At 38.5% G+C, this 13,980-nt stretch overlaps 1 protein-coding gene across 3 annotated transcripts; it reads left to right on the forward strand.

Annotated features, from left to right (window-relative positions):
* Positions 1-4,978: 4,978 nt before the first annotated feature.
* Positions 4,979-12,568, forward strand: LOC109004000 (binding partner of ACD11 1). Of its 3 annotated transcripts, none has more exons than XM_018982366.2 (6): positions 4,979-5,271; positions 9,395-9,478; positions 9,920-10,023; positions 10,102-10,177; positions 11,211-11,294; positions 11,617-12,568. In XM_018982366.2, the coding sequence occupies exons 2-6, from the start codon at positions 9,446-9,448 to the stop codon at positions 12,199-12,201; spliced, it is 882 nt and encodes a 293-aa protein (XP_018837911.1). In that variant the 5' UTR covers positions 4,979-5,271; positions 9,395-9,445; the 3' UTR covers positions 12,202-12,568. The 3 variants fall into 3 exon arrangements, with proteins under 3 accessions (XP_018837911.1, XP_018837910.1, XP_018837912.1); XM_018982365.2 differs by having other exon boundaries at positions 4,979-5,255; positions 11,617-12,567; XM_018982367.2 differs by lacking the exon at positions 11,211-11,294 and having other exon boundaries at positions 4,979-5,255.
* The last annotated feature ends 1,412 nt before the right edge of the window (positions 12,569-13,980 follow it).

Here is a 13,980-nt window from a genome sequence, read left to right on the forward strand (position 1 = left end):
GAAGATGGACGTATGGCTCTTATCGTGCATGTTCCTTCCTCTTGGATGGTGTCACCACTTCCTTTGTTAGTTGTAAAATTGGTTGGATGAAGGTGGAGGGTGCATGTATGGTGTTTGGTTGGAGAGAAATGGTGAGAGAATGGTATAGACGTGTGGGAGGAGAAGTGACACAAGAGTAGGAATCCAAAATTTGTCCAAAAAGACCTTTCACCCATCGACCCCTCCCATTTTATAGACATCCCCTCCTTCCTTGGAAAAGCAAGAGACTCATGCATGGGTGTCATGTGGCACCATGGCTGAAAATCCCTTCATCTTCCCCCATCATTGAGTTGTGTTGGGAAAACCAAAAGCCTCATAGACAAGTGGCATGAACTCCTCCATCTGAAACCCTAGCTTCCAAAAGTATCCTTCCTCATGCGTCTAGGTTCAATGTATTCGATGGCAAAAAGGTCAAAACACAAACCCTCAATCATCCTTGGGAGGATGAACGTGTGGCATGCTTTCCACTTGGCAAGTGGTGCATGAGGTTGGCTGAACTCCTCATTCCCCCACAAACCTCTTCCTCTTCCCTAGACTAGAGTGGCATGTACATGCGGGTTCTCTAGGCAACCTTTCCTCTTCTCTAGGTTTGGATGGCGTGTGGGTGTTGGTTCCCTAGGCAAATGACATGTGGCGTGTGGGTGTGGGGTGTGTGTGTGGGTGGCAGAATCTAGGGACTTGGTTTTGCCTTATCCCAATGTGCCTCTTCCACTTCTCACCATTGGATCATGGCAAATTGCATCTCCCTTGTCCAAAAACCCTAGCCCTCATGGGTTGTGCCTCTGCCCCTTGAGCTTCTCCATGCGCCATTTCCCATGCCAATGCCTTGAAACTCTCATGCTTTCAACAAGTGGCAAAATATTGTTGGTTTACTCCTTTAGCCGAATCCATATAGTCCCTTGGAACATTGTGGCTCTGATTTCGCACATTCCCTAGGCGCTCCAAATCATTGCACCTTCTAGGAACTCACACAAGTGCATGTGTGTGGCGTGTGACCCTTAGGGTTCTGAAACCCTATTCTCTCTCTCCCCCTTTTCCACTTTCATGTCTAGGTTCAATGTACTCAGGGTGTTGGCATGCATGGTGGCCATGTGGCATCACTTGTGCTAACCAAAATGTTCTTTTTCTAGGTTCCAAATGATGGAAACTTCTTAGGAAGACTAAAAGCTCCTCCCCTCTTTCATGTGGACGCCACCTATGCAAAACCCTAGTTAGGGTTTTTCTTAAACTCTAGGCCCTTAGTGGTTGATTCACACTAGCCCGTGATGTGTCTCCTTGTCGGCTTAGGTGCCCCTTCTCTACAATAACAAGAACCTTGATGCTTACTATGCTCTCTGCATACCAAGATTTGAACAGATAACTAAGTGGGTTTAACTAATCATAATAAAAGTAATAGATGTGGACTTGGCTAAGTCTGGGTTATCACATGTGCCCTGGTTGACCACATCAAAAGTACAACCCTAAACCTACTCAACATTCACTGCCATGAATTTTTCTACATTTCTTGCAAGTAGTAGGTGGGGCTGGCATGATGTCTTTGCCCTTGACAGCTCCTTGTATTATCTTCTTTTTGGCATTATTCCCACTTGCCATGAAGGAAGAAGCCTTATTCTTTTCCAGGCTGAGCGGAGCTGCAACGCTTCGTTGCTCAGCTTTTGTTATGGCGGCCACATTAACTAAATCTTGTAAGTTGTTAATGCGGAAACCGGCCACATAATTGTGGATCCAAGGTTGCAGTCCTCCTTGAAATTTCTACGCCTGCATCTTCTCATTAGCAATCAGATGTGGAGCGAACCTTCCTAGCTCCATAAATTTTACAACGTACTGTTTGACAATATAGTTTCCTTGCATTAGTATGGCAAATTCTTGAGCCTTCTACTACTTCATTGATTCCAAGAAGAATTGATCGAACTCCTCTTTGAACCTCTCCCAGGTCAAAGCAGTAATGTTGCCTAATTCCCTTATCAATAGATGTTTCTTGGTATCCCACCAGATACTAGCCTTTCCTTATAGCAAATGTCCCGCGTACTACACCTTCTGCTCATCTGTACAAATGCTGATCTTGAAGATCTTGTCGAGATCGAGTAGCCACTTATCAGCTTTCATGGATCCTTCGATTCCCATGAAACTAGGGTATCTGTATATCAAAAACTTCTCGTACAAACAGCCTCGATTTTCCATCCTCTATTTCCTTTCTGGGGGCGAGGCTGTTGTTGGTTCTGCCTCAGGATAATCTCCTACTACTGCTTCATCATCTTCGTCATCTGGCCAATTGCATCTGCCAAGTCGTGTTCTCCATTCAACGGGTGTTTTTGTTCTATGCGAGCATTGGATCCCCTCGGGGTTCCCTTCCCTTCTGTCACATGCCATTTTGCTTCCCTCAATCAAATCCTTAGAGGCACGGGTATCAAATCCACCTCTAGCTTCAAGATTCAAGCCTATCCAAACTAAAGATTCACACTTACACTCTAGCATATCATTCCTAAGAACATGTGGTTTTACCCAGAGATGTAATTGCTCTAATACCACCCTATGATGCCCCAATCTCCGCTTAGAATGAAACAAAGATTTAGAGCTTCGGGACATGCAACACAAGGTTATCCGTTCATAACAACTAATATGCAATGCATCCTAGAATGCAACTAGTAGCATGCAATAATAGCAGCGAAATAAGGGTGACTAAATATAACTTATGCCAGAATGAACTAAAACATCCCAATAGTATTAATATTCATCATGAGTTGAAACAATAAGGTAGCATATCCTCAATACAAATACTTCAAATAATAAGTCTACATGATTAGATCAACTCCTTTATATGCTCTAAGGTACAAAGTGTTAGAATTATGAACATCAAAATAAGATCTAATATTCGATCGAGGTCTGACTCCTTTTTAATCAGTCGGATCCATTGGTCCATCATGTTCGTCCTCGTTTGATCTTGATACAACTTCTATCATCTTGAGTGGAATGATAATGGGTCCACAATGAGTGAGATTTACTTAAAATCTCAATAAGTTAAACAGCCAATGTGTACAAAGATAATATACGCATGATTAATGATAAACATGAAATGCATGCTATGCATAATTAATATTAACATTATAACATATAGTATCATCACAGTTCCCCATATGTACTGTGACTACCTGCTGGTGACAGTAGTATAACTCATGTTGAAACTAAGTTGTCTGCAGACTTGTTCTTAATGCATTGGTAACATATCATAACATTTTCATCGCATCAAAACATATATACCCACTAGCCTTAGGTGTCATAAAATTTTTTTTCGCTCCGACGTTCTTTGAAAAGAACTCATTTGAAACTTGTTGATGTTCTTCATCAACCCAGAGATTACCACTCCATTTTTACTCACTCCAGAGTGGACAAAAGAGTTCCACTAAGATAAATCTCCATCCTAACCTTTGGGGTCGTGACGAAAATTAAGTTTTCATGCTATGCTTGAGATATTTTTCATGACATGCATTTATAAGTATGCTTCATGTGAAAATGACAATTTTGTATAAAATGACTCAAATGATAAAAAAAATTGCACATGTCATGTATGCAAGTAGTCATGTACTGAATGTATCATATAACATGATGCTTCATACTCAAATGACGTTTATATCATGAATGTTGCATTTATCAATAAATTATAAATAAATTATCAAAGTGTAAGTTAGAGGCTAACTTACAAACTGTCCGACTTTGAAGAATCTTGGCAGCTGTAAACAAGATTATACTAAGTTAGGATCTGAGCTTCTAAGGAAGATGTTCATAATAAAAATGGTCCAAAAATTGGTATTTACAAAAAGCTTTGCTACTCATTATCCTCACACACCACAGACCAACATTTTATTTATTTATTTTTAAATTGATTTTGGTTTTATTCTTTTTAAACTAATAGAATTTGTCTACTCGTCATCCATATACCACACATTTAGTATGAGAAAAAAAATAAAAGATAAAAAAGTATAGTGTGTGGTGTATGGAGATGATGAATAGAAATTTTCTAAAATAAATAAGTAAATGTAGAGTCCCGCTAAGTGCAAGCAACTTGGTGCACCCAAGATGCACATGAATTTGACGTTATCACTTTTTGTTTTCTTTTTGTTTTTATAACGAAAAACAACGTAGAAGAAGAACAAAGGCTCCGTCGTAAACGTCATTTCTACCTTTCTAGAAAGAATAAAGTGTTCTTTCTTCTTATCAAGGAATAAAGTCTTCGTTCTTCCAAAAGATCATCTTCGTTCTTCTTCTTCATTATTTTGCCCTTTCCAGCATAACTTGGCACACGAGATCTCCAATCTGTCGGATTAAATGCGTCATGCTCGTTAAAATATAGTCTAGGTGTTTCTCTCTTGTTCCTCAGCCTCTGTCGGCCTGGTTCTCTGTTTCTCAATATTTAATGTCCTGAGACTTATATATCGAAAATAGAAACAATTTCACATCTCTTAAATAATGATTCTAGACCCAATTAAAACTCTTAGCATCGACACAAACCAGAAACCTCAATACATTTAGCTAGTAGGTTGTTCATTGTCTCCGAGAACAACAAGTGAAATACCAAATGCATCCAAAGAACAATAACAACTGAAATATCACAAGAAGAGATGGAGTTATGCAGAACGAGATGGGAGAAGAGTTGAAGGAGAGAATGAGAATAATGGAACGGGGGAACGCGACGGGAAATGGAGAATGATAGGTTAGGATCAGGGATTGAGAAGATGGGTGGACTTCGCAAACAAAAACTAAAAGGAACGTGGAGGAGATAGAAGGCAAATTTCAAAACACACCGTTTTGTACAAAATTTTGTTCCCTACCTGCACAGCTACAATCTCCCAAACTTTCTCTCGTTTATGACCTGGAATGCCAGGTTGTCATTCGTCCGCAAGGTGTACCCGAAATCGCCTGAGTATAGAATTTTTCAAGTAAATGAGTAAAAGACCAACGCCCATACAGCCAATGAGCAAAAATCTTTTGTGAGGGCGCGCGAACTTCCCGCTGAGAAGAACTAAAAAAAAACATTCACAATCGTTCGTTTTCTACGTTGATTCCATTATGTCCACAAGATTATCAGATCCCTCACCTCCGTCTCTCCAGTACGTTTCTTAAATTCTCTCTCTGCCTGTGTCCCTCTGAAGGTCTACTGTATCGCTGTTTTACTTCGAAACTCGTCGGCATTCGAACACCTCGGCAATCTGGAAATGTCGGTGAGTTTATATAATTGTACGTATACTAATATATTTGTCTATTATTTTTTCAATTATTTGGGGGCCTTAGAGCCGCCGCGGTTCGTAGCTCATTAGCATGGCCGAGTATAGATTCAATCGACGCCAATGTCTGGATGTTAGAGATCTCTGTGTTTTGGAAACTATGAATGATTCAACCGATCCATTTGACTATTTAAATCGCTTCTTTTCAATCTACATTGAGCACAGACACCTCAATTTCATTTTGTTTTTCTAATCCTAAAAGATTCTGCTTACGAGGTTTGTTTATCATCTACTGCATACGGATTTCTATCACTTAGTTGTTGCATTTTCATTTTGAACATAAATTAAGCGACATCAGCTTTAGACTCGAAACATGGGGCCGAAGTGACAGATATCCGGGTGGACATTTTGTGCCATTTTGATGGGATTAGTTAACTATGTAGGTGGTCGGCAAGGTTAAGTGAGATAATTTTCCATTCCATTTCATGGTTCCGAGAAAATGTTTGCGATCTAGAGCTGTTTGAGAGGCTGTGTGTTATGAACCCACTAGGTAGAACTCATTCTTGAAAACTAGCTTACAAGAGAATGGTGCTTAGGGGCTTATAAACCATCAATCAATCCCATACTTAGTCGATGTGGGATCGTAATAACCACCACGCTCTTCAGCCGACGTCCACGGTGGTCCCGGCGCTCACACGGGCTGACTGTGCGCTAGGTCTTTTCCTAGCTTCGGGCGAACACTGCTATGCCGGCATCACCCCCCGTGCCACATGATTGCAACCGTCGCAACATGACCTTAGACGTGGGGTGGCTCTGATACCATTTGTTATGAACCCACTAGGTAGAACTCACCCTTGAAAACTAGCTTACAAGAGAAGGGTGCCTAGGAGCTTATAAACCATCAACCAATCCCATATTTAGTCGATGTGGGATCATAACACTGTGTTGATTTCTCATGATAATGATAAAGCTATTATCTATGTGTGTAGAACCTCTGTGTCTTCTGGTATGGTTTCATATAGGTGTATGGGTCAGCTTAGAAAAACAATGCGATGCATTTATCTATATCTCAAGAAAAAACTCCTCTACTCAAGCAAAGCTAGACTCATCAAAGTCATATTTCCTCGAAAGTGTTATTTGCTTTCCGGAGTTGTTGTTTTTGTTTCTCACACAAGGTGGCATACATTCTGTATTTACGGGTTTAAGATGATGAGATTTTATCTTACAAGAAGACTGACATTTCGATTATGTTTTCCTTGTTAAGTAGCAACTTAGATACATACAGGCATACCCATGGAATTAGTTTACCTTTCTAATTGAAGCGTCTGTGACATGAGATATCCCAGAAAGTCGTAGATATGTGTTCTTATGTGGGACGTGTTTGTTTCTTGAAGATGTTCTGCCATTTTATCTTACAAGAAGACTGACATTTCGATTATGTTTTCCTTGTTAAGTAGCAACTTAGATACATACAGGCATACCCATGGAATTAGTTTACCTTTCTAATTGAAGCGTGTGTGACATGAGATATCCCAGAAAGTCGTGGATATGTGTTCTTATGTGGGACATGTTTGTTTCTTGAAGATGTTCTGCCATTTTAGAGGGTGGACAACCATGCCAATACCCATTTCATGTCATGTACTAATTCAATGAATAAACCAAGCAACAAAGTTTTGATGATACATCAAACCAGGAGTAAACAAGCTGTTAATTGCTATAGGTAAGCTAGGCCCTTCAAAGGGTATGATGCTCGAAGTTAGATCATTAAACAATGTTTTATCCCCCTACAATAGGGACTCATTCTTAGGGAGGAACATTTGGCAAAACAAGGCACCTACAAGAGTGCTCTCTTTTATGGATGGTGTGCTTTAGCAAAGATCCTCAAGTTTGAATTTGGTTTTTTTTATTGGCATCGAGAGTCCGGGAACAGCGTCCTGATTAATCCCTGGGGTGCACAGGCCCTCGGCAAGGAGTTTTTTGCAAGTGCACCTCGGATAATTTAAGGGAAAAATCCCACAGTCTAATGGTCCCTAGAGATTGTTTGTTGTAACGATCTGACCCTATAATTCTAATATTGGAATATTGATAATTTTATTAGGCCTAAATTATATTTAATGGGGCATATTGGAGTTTTAATTAGACTTAATAACTAGGTTAAATCTCATTTATTATTTATTGAAGGAGTTAGACTCATTTTAGAATTTAAAGATTGGCCATTATAAATTTATTTCAATTTAAAATCATCACTGATTGAAGTCAAATTCACAATCTCAACCACTCCCAATCCTATGTTAAGTGAACTACTAGAGTATGTCTTTAATTTCAAACACACTAAGATTACAATTCTAGAATACTCTTCACCTTAAAATTCCTAAACCCAACCCATACCATCCTATAAATAGAGTCTCATGTACTGTTTCACCTCGCGCCTCTCCTTTTCTTCCATGAAGCTCTCCAAATCAATTCTCAGGCCAGGCCGTACCAAAGAACCATCCCAAATCTCTCTTTCTTTCTCTCTGAGCTAAAGACTGAGAAGCAGTGGCAGCATGAAGGGTGGCCAGGCTGACCTCTCGTCGATGGCCACATCTCTCTCGGTCCTTGAGTGGAGCAACAATTGTAGATTTGAGCAGGTCACGGGGTGGGGGGAGGGAGGGAGAGAAAGAGAGCGACGGAGGGTGGGGATAAGATAGAACTGTAAAAACAAAATCACCTGTGTATGAGTCTATGTTGTAATTTATTGCATCTCCTACGTGACAGATTGTGATTTGTTAGTGTAAATTGACACTAATCACCTGACCGGTTTGTAGTTGCTCTCTTTTAGGAATTTTTTCAAAAGTATATACTGGACGAGTTTGGCTTAGTTTGGATTTAAGATCGGCCCATTAGGGTGGTTAAGGGATTTAGCCCTTGAAATATTAAGCAAGCCTTAGAATTTAATTGGACACTTATAATACTCCAACCCTATAGTTAGAACCTAAATAAGGACCCAAGGAGAAACCTAGTAAAACATGGCCCACCTCAAGACCCAAAAGCCCAAACCTGGTTGCACTGCCTCAAACCCATATATAAGCTCCATGCACGGGCTGTCCCAGAACTGACCTCCTTCCTCCAGACGGCTCCTCCATTCGACCAAAGCCCAACCTCCCTCTGTTATAACCCGCTTTTCCTCCAAACTTCGAGCTGTCACGAATTTTTCTCAGTGCAACTGCCATTTTTTTCCACCCCATTCCCTCCATTTCTTCATGTATGAAGATAAAATTTCGCGTGCCACCATCTCCATACTCTACTAGTGCCATGTAATGATCATGAGCAAGCACATCTGTGAGCAATAAAACTTCTACTATCATCCAGTGAAGTAGCATAAAATTCCTTTTTCTCACCCATCGAACAGTTCTCCAGCATTTTAGTGAACCATTTCACCGTGTATATCCCCAGGATCATGTCTTCAGTGACTTTCCAACTCTTCTCAATTATATGAATCGATCTGCCTCACGCCATTAATGGAAATACTTTAGATTCAATCAGTAGTTGTTTTTAGACTCCTATGATTAAAGTTAGCCACTCCTTAATAACTCAACGCTCAGAAAGCTTGTCGTTAATCTCCATGAGCCAGCATCGGAAATGAAGTTATGTGGAGAGAAAATGCTTCAACTTAACAAGAATGTGCAAACAACTCATGAAAAGTTTTTTGTTTTGCAAATGGTTTTCATTTCAAGGGAAAAAGTAGATTTAGCATGCAAACTGCAGCTCCAAATAAAAATATACTTGCCTCATAGTTGTGATACATTTTTAAACATTGAGAGTTGGGCCATGGTCTAGTATAGTCCAATTTCCTTAGTTCCATCATTCAAGTATTCAAGTTGATAACATGTGGATTTTCTTAACTTCTAATAGCAAAGAGGGCCTTCACCTAAGCTTAGTCTTACCTGGCTTGTTGATGCCTTTTAGCACACACCGGTATAATATGGCTTCACGTACTGGTGTTTTTCTTAACTACATGACCATGCTATGTTCAAGGTACCTAGCTTGGACTTCTTTGTGTTAATTTCTATTTGCTTCTTGCCTGTTGATGCTTTTAAAGCTTTCCATTTTACTATAACCCTGAAAAGCACCTTATGCAGCATTTTTTCATGCAGGTCCCGGTGGACCATACTGATCAAGCGATTGCAACAGTTCCCCAGTCAGCTATGACACCAAACTGGATAATCAATGTTTCAGATGTGAGGAAACGAAACTTATGCATAGCACTGGCTACCGCTATTGACATTAGAGCTGCTGTTCCTGATCCGGATATGAGTAGTGAAGATTTGATTTTCTTTTTGGATTGTGAAATGCAATTATTTTCTTTTAGAAATTTCAGGAACATCATGAATAGTACTTATGCTAGAAGTAGTTCCAGCAACAGAGTAGGAATAATTATAGTAACATTGGCTTCAAATTCATACAAGGTCTTTTCAGATTATTAATGATTCAGGAATTTGTTTCCTTTATTTACCGTATCTTTCAAGAACTTGGGCTGTATGTGCTTATATCCTGAAGCCAGTTCTCAAGTGTGTCAAGTGTTTAACTTGAGTCAGTGTAAATAGTCAAAACTTGATTTTTGGTGCTGTAGGCCTTTGGGGAAAAAGTAACCAAATTTACTTCCTTTACTCCATACACAGATAAGAACAGTTGAGGTCAGCAACATTTCACCAGCTGTTTCTGAGAGAGAAATCAGAGAATTCTTTTCATTTTCTGGTGATATTCAATGTGTTGAAATGCAAAGGTAAGTGCAATATAATTATATGTACATTAGAGTTATATGCAACGACATTCTCAAAAAAATTGATTGTACCTTTGCCAGGGAAACTGATGGGACCCAGCTTGCTTATGTTACATTCAAGGATTCACAAGGAGCAGATACAGCAGTACTACTGTCGGTATGTTTATCCAGGATGATGGCAGTTGATCTTCTAATTCTATATTTGTGCAGAAATTTTTAAAGGCAATTATGTGAGGGAAGGCATGAGCTATTTTATAACGAGCTCAACAACCCCTTACTGTTAAAAGCCAAATAATACAAATACCAAAACTCTGTAGATTATACCATTGGCTAATTTAAGTGTTAGTCCTGTGTTATTCTCAGTCCGACATTATTTTGTCTGCTTAGGAAGTGCAATAGAGGCACCTATCTTTTTATCGGAAGTGAGACTTAGGGCTTGGTTGGATAATTGGAGTATCTCAGAATTCTGTGAATTGTAATAAATGGTTTGAGTTAAAATGTTTTATTGAATTTTGGGAAATGAGAGAGAAAAAAGTTGAATAAAATATTATAAAGTTAAAAAATTGTTTGAATATAATTTTTGTTTTGAAGTTTGATAAAGTTGTATTGTTTTTTGTATTTTATTTTGAAATTTGTAAAAGTTGTAATGATTAGATAGCAAAGTTGAAGATTTGAAATTGAAAAATGTTGTATCTAAGTAATGTTTGGAAAGGAAATTGTGAGAAGTTTTGAGAATTTCTCGTCTCATCTCATTACCCAAACATGCCTATTTTATTTATTTATTTATTTATTTATGTCGGAGAACCTCTCCAAGGTAGGGCCCTTCCGACCCACCTCTACAGAGTAAACCCCGGTCCTATGCACGGCATTTTCGGAAGTTTCCCTACACAGAACTGGTGAAATCACTGGCTTTTCACTAGGGAGTATGGCCCTAAAAGATTGTTTGCACTCATGAAGTGTTGAACCTTAGACCTTGAAGAAGTAATACCCCAAGATCAAGGCCTTTACCACTTGGGCCAACCCTTTGGAGTTCCCAAACGTGCCCATCTTACGTGAATGTGGTTGCCACACGGCAAAGAAAGCTTGGATGTGTCAACCGTGGATGTCTTTCTTAACACTAATGCTTGTAGGATAGCATCTGGATTTTATTCTTTTAATATCTATGTGATTATTCTCATTTCTTGACTCAGGGAGCTACAATAGCTGATCTTTCTGTGTCTATTACACTTGTTGAGAATTATAATCTACCCCCTGCAGCTATACCACTGAGACTGGTAAATCCCATAGCTTGTTCTCAGTTGTATCTTTATATCTGTTTATCATCAAGGAAGATCTTCACTCTAGAGCTACTCATGATGTGTGAATGTAGTGGAATAGTGTTAACAGAGTGCGAGCTTGTGCTTTCAGATGTTTTAATGCGTGTAATGGCTATATTTGATTTCTAGAAAACAAAATGCTTCTGCTTTCTGTAAATATTTCTTGCTTCTACAATAAACATACTTTAAACAAAGTGCGAGCTTGAAACTGAACTAAAAACAAAAAAGTTTCTAAAAGCATTTCCTTCTTCCTGAAGTTCATATGTATTCTTTGTTGAAGGACAAAAGGCCAGTTGCCACCGGTTCTGCTGTTCAGAAGGCTGAAGATGTGGTGAGCACCATGCTTGCCAAGGGTTTTGTTTTGGGAAAGGATGCCATTAGCAAGGCTAAAGCCTTTGACGAACAGCATCACTTGACATCAAATGCATCTGCCACAGTTGCTTCCATTGATCGTAAAATGGGCCTGAGTGAGAAGCTAAGCATTGGAACAGCTATAGTCAATGAAAAGGTGAGAGAGATGGATGAGCGGTTCCACGTATCTGAGAAGACCAAGTCTGCCTTTTCTACTGCTGAACTGAAGGCAATCAGTGCAGGATCTGCAATTATGAGCAATCATTATGTATTAACCGGAGCTTCATGGGTTTCAAATGCATATAATGCCGTTGCAATGGCAGCTGATGATGTGACCATGATGACCAAGGAAAAGGTTGGAAAGGCCGAGGAGGATAAAAGAGAGATCATTTACAGGGAAAGGACAGGGATCATCAATCACTTTGCCCATCTCCACCTTGATGAGTCTTCTGCTTTGGAGCCTCCAATAGTTCCAGTCAGCTCAGCCGATGATAGCAAGCTTGAAATCATATGACTTAGGTGGATTTTTTTCTACTCCAGTATAGTTGAACTATCTTTTTAATTTGACGCGGAATGTGCTTCATCGCAAAGATTCTATGACATGGATTTTGCTTGTGCAACAGTAAATAACATTAATATTGCTCTAGCGACTTGAAAGTCTGGCTGATTTCTTAAGCTTCCATTTAACTCAATTCTACGTAAAAAAATGTACAGCTACCTCGGAGAGCTAACCTCAATAAGTGTTTTTTGTGCTTGGAGATGAATTTGTCATTTTTGTTTTCTGTTTCTTGTTTTTGTTTTTATTGATCATTATCTCATCTATTATAACGGGCCCAAAACTATTATGATGGATTAATAATGATTAAGAATAGTAGTAAAAATGTAATAAAAATAATAATAAAATATTAAATAATAGTGAGAAGTAAGTAAAATATAATAATAAAATAATAAATAATAATAATAAATATATAAAATATAATAATAAAATAATAAAAAATAAGTGAAAAGTAAAAATAAATTAATAAATAGTAGGGCTTCGGCTGGTGGCTGGCTGAGAACCACGACGACAACAAAAGCTTTGAGGAAGGAAGAGTGCGATGGATGTGAGGCGGGGCCGAGAACCACGGTGGCGCGACTAGGAAACGTCACTGTTAATCGAGAGAACCAACGGGGCAGGGGAAGAGAAAAATAATGTAGCTTACCGGAATGGTAAGATGGCGAAGGGAAGGATTGGCCGGCTTATTCTGGGCGTCTTTCGGCAAGGTGGCTTGGCTGCAGAAATTTCTGTTGTCTTGATTTGTTGAAAGAGAGTTACGGTGGTTTGTCGTGAGATTGGTTGTTGAAAATAATGGGTGTCTCGAGTTGCTTGTTTCCACATTGGTGGTTGTTTGATGTATGCCGGTGGCTAAGGATGGACAAATTATAAGGGGAGAGTTGCTGCGAGTTTTTTTTTTTTTGGGCAGCGATTGAAGGTCTGGCTGGTCGTGAGGTCTTATTTGTGTGAGGGAGAAATTTTGTGGAGAATTTGCAGAGGAAGGGAAGATATATAGACGGAAGGAAGGCGTTGACATGTTTGAACAGAAATCTAGTTGTGACTGCCGTGGAGTGAGGGTCGGTCATGGTCGCCGTGGAGTGAGCGTCAAGGAGGGTGATGCACGTGGGGTTTGATATGAAACTGTACAAGGAAGCTGTGGATAATGAGAATTGTGATCGTAATACGTTGGCTGAAGATAGATGTGGGATTTGGCATCCAATTATTTATTTATTTATTTTATAGAAAACTTGTCGTATCATTGAAAATAGCTTCCAAAATATTTTTCATTGAATTGTCTATCTCAATCTTTAAATTTTGACTAATATATAACTTTTTCAGTTTTAACTAATCATTCAAAACTTGAAATCTATATTAGATTAGTCATCACATACTCTATAATAATAAAATATTTTCTTTTATTATTTATATTATTAATTAATTTTTATTTTATTTTCATAATTTTCAATAACCTCCAACAATCATATTCATTTTCATTTTCATAATTCAACAATCTATAATATAATAATCTTATATGTATATAGATGGTAAAATTTCATATAAATAAAAATCTCATATCTATAATATAATAATCTCAAAAAATACTTTTAGATTTAATATATTTCTTTTCATATTTGAAAAGAATATTGAATTTACTGTAACTTATAATTTGGATGAAAATAATTTAGCTAATTCAATGTAGAATAAATATAGAAGATATTTGCTAAATTTAAAGATGAAAAAGCATTTGGCTAATCTAAT

The sequence above is a fragment of the Juglans regia genome, chromosome 13 (genome assembly GCF_001411555.2).
Source record: "Juglans regia cultivar Chandler chromosome 13, Walnut 2.0, whole genome shotgun sequence".
In the NCBI taxonomy this organism is placed as follows: domain Eukaryota; kingdom Viridiplantae; phylum Streptophyta; class Magnoliopsida; order Fagales; family Juglandaceae; genus Juglans; species Juglans regia.

Excerpts from the sequence above, each read along its gene's own strand:
- LOC109004000 (XM_018982365.2), top strand. Across the intron at positions 9,479-9,919 it reads GGATAATCAATGTTTCAGAT|ATAAGAACAGTTGAGGTCAG; the intron begins GTGAGGAAACGA and ends CTCCATACACAG. Across the intron at positions 11,295-11,616 it reads CAGCTATACCACTGAGACTG|GACAAAAGGCCAGTTGCCAC; the intron begins GTAAATCCCATA and ends TCTTTGTTGAAG.